The 7226-nt window shown below is 39.3% G+C and overlaps 1 protein-coding gene across 1 annotated transcript in view; it reads left to right on the top strand.

Moving 5' to 3' along the window:
- Positions 1-215: 215 nt before the first annotated feature.
- The window catches only part of NDUFS4 (NADH:ubiquinone oxidoreductase subunit S4), a 117392-nt gene continuing 110381 nt past the window's right edge, over positions 216-7226 (top strand). The window contains exons 1-2 of the mRNA XM_003782835.2: positions 216-357; positions 4804-5026. Coding sequence (XP_003782883.2) covers positions 216-357; positions 4804-5026 — 365 coding nt within the window. The remainder of the gene's footprint in view (positions 358-4803; positions 5027-7226) is intronic.

The following is a 7226-nucleotide window of genomic DNA, read 5'->3' as shown; positions in this document are numbered from 1 at the left end:
TGTTGTTTGGTGGGCCCGGGCTGGATTCAAACCCGCCACCTTAGGTGTATGTGGCTGGCGCCTTAGCCACTTGAGCCACAGGCGCCGAGCCAATTCTGGTTATTTTTAAAGACTGATATGAGGGTCAAAGAAAGAGAAGAATTAAGAATGATTCCGATGATGTTATTAATAAACACGTGTTATGGTTTGTGGTGCCTTTAAGGTAATCTCCAGGGATGTCTGTAGATGAAGAGAATCAGAAATTCTACTGGATGTCGGCAATGCTGATGTTGAATTACGGGCTGTGTGGAAGGCAAAAAGATCAGACCTTGGAGGTATCTCTGGAGATTTCAAATCTACAGGAGGGGACCAGAAGAGGTAGCAGGGGGAAAGGCTGGGGTTTGGTCAATAGGGCCAGTAATAGGGCTATAGAAAGTTGCCCTTACGAACACAAAGACATGTTATAAGTTACTCTTCAATACAGAAAATATTTATTAAAATTTAACTCAAACATTAAAACCGCCTTTGGGCTTAAAATGCCTTAGGAAATGGAGAACCCAGAAATAGCTACATACGAGTATGACAACTGACATTTTTTGACAAAAGTGCAAAAGTGATTTTGTGGAAGAAGGACAGACTTTTCAAGGAGCAGTTGAATATCTGTAAGCAAAAATCTGAACCTTTCACCGAAACCTCATACTTTATTAACTAAAAACTCAATTCACAGGAATTAACTCAAAATGGGTCATAGACTTAAATGTAAAAGATAAAACTTAAAAATCTTTAATTAAGAAAGGAAAAAAACTTTAGGACCCAAGGTTGGTGAAAAGCTCTTTGATATGACATCAAAAGCACAATCCATAAATTTAAACAATTCATTTAAAATAAATTACAATCACCTGGGCTTCATAAAAACATTTGTCAGGCTCAGCGGCTTTTACCTGTGATCCTAGTACTCTGGGAGGTGGAGGTGGGTGGATCTCTTTAAGTTTGAGACCAGCCTGACCAAGAACAAGACCCCATTTCTACTAACAATAGAAAAACTAGGCTTGGCCCTGTAGCTCAGTGGCTAGGGTGCCAGCCATGTACAACTGGACTGGTGGGTTCAAACCCAGCCTAGACCTGCTAAACAACAATGACAACTACAACAACAACAAAAATAGCCGGGCGTTGTGGCGGGTGTCTGTAGTCCCAGCTAGTCAGGAGGCTGAGGCAAGAGAATCACTTAAGCCCAAGAGTTTGAGGTTGCTGTGAGCTGTGATGCCATAGTACTCTACAGAGGGCAACAGAGTGAGATTCTGTCTCAAAAAAAAAAGAAAAACTTGCTAGGTGTTTTGTTGGGCACCTGTAGCCCCAGCTCCTTGAGAAGCTGAGGCAAGACTATTGCTTGAGCCCAAGAGGTTGAGGTTGCTATGAGCTATCACATCATAGCACTTAACCCAGGGCAACAGGGTGACACTCTGTCTCAAAAAAAAAAGTAAAAACATTTGTCATGTTTCATTCTCCTATTAAGAGAATGTAAAGATAAGTTACACATGAAAGAAAACATTTGTGAACTACAATTTGACAAAAGACTTATCTGGAATACATGCAAATAAAAAGAACTCTCAAAATGTAACAGGAAAAAAAGCCCAAATAAGGCTCGGGGCCTGTGGCTCAAGTGGCTAAGGCGCCAGCCACATAACCTAAGGTGGCAGGTTCAGCCTGGGTCTGGGCCCGCCAAACAACAATGACAGCTGCAACCAAAACACAGCCGGGCATTGTGGCAGGTACCTGTGGTCCCAGTTACTTGGGAGGCTGAGGCAGGAGACTTGCTTGAGCCCAGGAGTTGAAGGTTGCTGTGACCTGCGATGCCATAGCACTCTACTCAGGGCGACAGCTTGAGGCTCTGTCTAAAAAAAAAAAAAAAACCCAAAAACAAAAACACCCAAATAATACCTATTCAAAAATAGGCAAAGGACATGAAAGGTTTGACAGACTAGAATATACAGATGGCAACTAAGCACATGGAAAAATAGTCAACATGATTAGCCATTATGGGAATGCAAATTAAGATCATGATGAGATATCACTACACATGTTATTTACTTTATTTATATTTTTATATTTTTTCTTTTTTACTTTTTATTTATTTTTTAATTTTTTAAATTATTTTTTATTAAATCATAACTTTGTACATTGATGCATTTATGAGATTCAGTGTACTGCTTTGATATACAATGTGAAATGCTTACATTAAACTAAATAATACATCCATCACAATTATACTCATTTCTTAATAGTTTTGAAATGTACCATTGCATCGTGCACGTTAGGTCCCGCCAAATACCCTCCCTCCTTCCACATCTCCCCTCCCCTCCCCTCTCTCTCCTCTTTCCTTCTACTTTCTGGACTATAGTTATGTTTTGCCATTCATATGAATGTGTAGGTGATTATACGTTGATTTCATAGCAGTATTGAGTACATTGGATACTTTTTTCCCCATTTTTGAGATACTTTACTAAGAAGAATATGTTCCAGCTCCATCCAGGTAAACATAAAAGATGTGAAGTCTCCATCTTTTTATGGCTGCATAGTATTCCATGGTGTACATATACCTAGATGATCAAAAATTATTTTACAATAAAGACATTTGCACCAGAATGTTTATTGCAGCCCAATTCATAATTGGTAAGACATGGAAACATTATTTACTTTAGCTAAGGTATAATAAATACCAATAATCCCAAATGTTGGTAAGGATATTAAGAAACTGGATCTCTCATACATTACTGGCAGACATGTAAAATGGTGCAGTTACTAGGCAAAGTAGTTTATCAGTTTTTATTTTATCAATTTCTTGTAACCTAAATATACATGTATCACACAACAGCAGTTGTACTTTCGGGCATTTATATCAGAGAAATTAAAATTTAGGTCCACATAAAAACCTGTTCATAGCATTGTATTTGTAATAGACAAAAACAGGACACAAAGTATTCTGCAGCAGACGAATGGTTAAACAAATTGTGGGACAGCCATACCATAGAACACTTAGTCAGCACTGAAAAGGGATGAACTATTGACACACGCAACAACTGGGATGGATCTCAAGGGCATCATCTTAAGTGAAAAGGCGTCAATCTTGGATGTCACAAACTGCACAAGTCCATTTATATAACATTCTCAAAATGTCAAAATTATAAAAAGGAAACAAAGTAGAGATCTTTAAGAGTTAGGTGGGCAAGTGTTACTATAGAGGAGTAGCACCAGGGAGATCTTTGTAGTGACAGCATAGCTGTGTATCTTGTTTATGGTGGTAGTTACATAAACGACATATATGACAGAATGAAATAAGACTATGCAAATACTTTATATCAATGTCAGTTTCTTGGCCTTGATATTTCACCAAAGCTATATCATATGTAGAATCAATGGGGCAAACTGGTAACAGGTACAGAAGACCTCTCTGGACCATCTTTGCAACTTCCTGTGAATCCGTAACCATGTCAAAATAAAAACCTTCAAAGAAAATTTCCTCTGAGGCATCTCTCACTTGCCTGTCTCTGTGCATTTCCTCTTTCTCTGAACATGACTTTTTCCCTTTATCTTCCCCCCTTTCCCTTATGTATTGAGTTTTCCTTTAATTGGCCACAATGCAGAACTAAATCATTCCCCACCCTCCTATTCATTTAATTAAGGCAATGTTTTCATGTGCTTAATTTTAAAAGCAGCAACCATCTATCAATAACACTTTAAAACAAATTTCTTTCTTTCTTTTTTTTTTTTTTGGCCCAGGCTGAGTTTGAACCCAACACCTCCAGTATATGGGGCTGGAGCCCTACTCCTTTGAGCCACAGGCACCACCCTAAAACAAATTTCTTAAAAAACAAAATCTGCAAACTAACCTGCTTTTTATTTTATATATTCCACAGTTAATCATTGTTCTTTAAGGTCAGTAGCCCACATTACAAATGTTTCCAACACTTATTGGAAGATAATTTTTGTTTTATATGTGGAGAGCCTTAATATGGTCTTTGTGTCTATTGATTATAAGCACGGATTCAGGATTTACGAGGAAAACAGTAATATATAATATTATGTTCCATTGACTTTTTCATATAGATCCCCACGTCAGAAAAATAATCCTTTGCCGGGCCGTGTCGCCACATTTTTCGTTCGGACAATATGATCATTACAACTAAAGAACATCAAGCTGAATACTGCCCTGTCCTGGCTCGGCTCCTGCGGCTCAAGCTGTTAAGGCGCCAGCCACATACACCTAAGGTGGCGGGTTCGAATCCCCAGCCCGGGCCCGCCAAACAACAATGATGGCTACCACCAAAAAATAGCCAGGCGTTGTGGTGGGCGCCTGTGGTCCCAGCTACTTGGGAGGCGGAGGCAGGAGACTCGCTTGAGCCCAGGAGTTGGAGGTTGCTGTGAGTGTGATGCCATGGCACTCTACCCAGGGGGACAGCTTGAGGCTCCGTAAAAAAAAAAAAAAAATACTGCCCTGTCCTAAAGACTTGCAAACGAATCCGGCAATATTTTTTTAAAAGTACTACTTTAGATTCTAAAGGACTAAAGAGCCTTCTACTCTTCCAGTGGGCTCATTGCCAAGCATTCTGAATTCTTTGAAAAATTATGAACTACAGGTGTTTAAATTTGCAAGTATTTTCTTTTAAGCTCTTCATTATCATAGTGTAGAACCAGGTCCCAACAAATAACAAAAGATTATAATTTACGGGGGCAATATTTACATCCAATGCATTTCTTCATTTCCCGCCATTAGTTTTCCTCTTTTCTTCTTTCAACCAAATCTTTCATCGCCTTCCTAAACTCCAGTATTTAAAAGCAAACAGCTGCCCTCACAAGAGCCTGTTATATTGCGGTTGCACTGGCTTGAGAACGAAGGAAGTTGGTCCCTTGCGGGGATCCGTCCTCACATCCTGGCGTTTGCCTGCAGCAAGATGGCGGCGGTCTCAATGTCAGGGGTGCTGAACCAGGCGGTGTGTTGGAGAAGGGCAGTAGGTGTAGCTGCTATTTCCGTTTCCAGGGTCCCGACCAGGTAACAGAATAGGCTATTTTTTCAAGCTTCTCAGGTCCCTGCAATATTGCGGTGTCTCTGCTGGCTGAGTAGTAGAGAAGGCTTCGGGGAAAGCGTCCTCTGCTGACCCTTTCCTCAGGAGAGGCGGGCGAGCTTGGGACTAACTGCGATGAAGGGGCGCTAGCCAGGCGAGTGCGGCATATGCGGGCAGCGGCAGGAGGACAGAGGTTTCTTGGAAGCTTTTGGCCTTTGCCAGAGGGAGAGGGTGGGTGGGGAGGGGTTGCCTTTGGAGCTGCAAGCCGAACCCACCCCCACCTCGAGGAGGGGAGGAGTCTTACTGATGTTTCTTCCCAGGTTCTGCATGGTTCCATTTGTCACCTGTTTGCCCCTCGCTACCGTTTTTACTGAGAATTAAGTTCCTATCTTTTTCCCGTGGCTTTCAGTAGTTTAGTTTGGGTAACTGAACAAAAACATTGTTTTATTCATCAGTCTGCTCGGGAGGAAAACTTGTTTGGAATTCAGTGTTAGTAAAAATATTACTGCTAGTAATATTGTAAGGTGATTTTTAAAAGACCGAGGCTAATGCCGGGAGGCTTTCCATCCAAAATGTTATTAAAGCCTTAACAATAATTCAGGGACTGTTGGTACCATTTTGCCTTGAAGCATTTATGTGGTGAGTTTTTTTCCCAACTTTTACTTAATCCTTCTTTTCCATATTTTCCCGAATTTTCCTGAGTTTATTATAGCACTAATGCTGTACATTCACACACATATTAGAACAAAGGTAGAAAGACTGGATGGAGAGATGTGAAGCGGGTAGGAGAAAGGTGGGTGGTTAAAAATTGAGAAGGTCTAGTAGAATGTTAACTAACTTAATATTAGATAAATAGAACAGCTGTGTAGGGAGTTGGGATGAGTTAATTTGAAATACTTTTTAAAGGTGTGTTTTATGAAGGTTTTAAGTAATGGGTATTGGATGGGAAAGTAGAGGGTGTCCTGGGTAGCGTTAGTGGCTTATGAAAGGGTGGTAAGATTGGAGAAAGGTAAATTATAAGCTTGTAATTAAATGTTCTGCATATGGGGAACTCGAGGGATGGAAAGTATTTCTCTAAAGCAAAATACTTCACTGGTTAATTTGGGGTTAGTACAGCCATAACTCAGATTAGTCCTTTCCCCTAGGCATTATAGGAATTAATTTTGCATGTCAAAAAAATAATGTAATCACAGGAGCACCAGAACTGAAAACAAGTTTGAAGGGACCACTGGTGCATGGCTAATCAAAACATGACTGTGTATCTAAGTTTAGACCATGGCCATTAGACCAAGGAAAACAATATTTTAATACAAGTTAACACATTTATTTGCTTTCTGTAGCACTTTTTCTTTTTAACCTAAAGAACTTATAATGTGTATTTCAATTTGAGGGAAATTTATGGGGCCTCTCCCTTATATTTTATTTGCTTTTCATCCTTAAGTACTCTTCGTTACGATTTTAGAGTAATAAGATCTGAAGAAGATCTGAAAAGATTGAGACAGCCACTTAGGGAATCTATGTCTAAAATTTATTTTATTGTAATATTTAGGAAAACATTTGCAATTGATGTAACATTTCAGATCACTTGGGTTAAAATATGGGAAGTGGAAATAGTGATTACTGTAAATAGTAAGGAGGGAAGTAGGGAACAGACGAAAAAAACTGTCAATGGAAGGATACAATGAGCTGCTATATTAACTTACATAAATTCACCCCCCCATCGTGTCATTAATTGTCCTCATATCAAAGTTGAATATGTTGGATTCATGTTTCTCCATTCCTGTGATGCTTCACTAAGAATAATGTGTTCCACCTCCAACCAGGTTAATACAAATGCTGCAAAAACCTAAATATAGCAGGTAATTTGGCTGTAGTTAATCACTGAGCTTGTGCTATAAAGTGGTTCTCTGTTTCCATTCCCTGGACTGGTCATGAGGGAGGAGAAAACAGGATAAATTGTTTACATTTATCCTTTCTTTCCCTGTCTTTCCTATGGGATTTTCCTGAGTAAATTTAACTATTTAGGATATTAGTCAGATAAAATGGCATTATATTACAAAATAGTAGTACTTAGGACTCAGGCTATTTGATGCAGTAGTGTTGTTTACTTATTTAAATGTATTCGTGTATACTCACCTACCTCTGTACTATCATTTCTTTGTTTTTGGTTTGTTTTTTTTTTTTTTT

This window comes from Otolemur garnettii, unplaced genomic scaffold (assembly GCF_000181295.1).
Source record: "Otolemur garnettii isolate 467f Iridium unplaced genomic scaffold, OtoGar3 scaffold00005, whole genome shotgun sequence".
In the NCBI taxonomy this organism is placed as follows: domain Eukaryota; kingdom Metazoa; phylum Chordata; class Mammalia; order Primates; family Galagidae; genus Otolemur; species Otolemur garnettii.
Note: the sequence above shows the minus strand (reverse complement) of the source record. Positions and strands in the feature narration are given on the sequence as shown.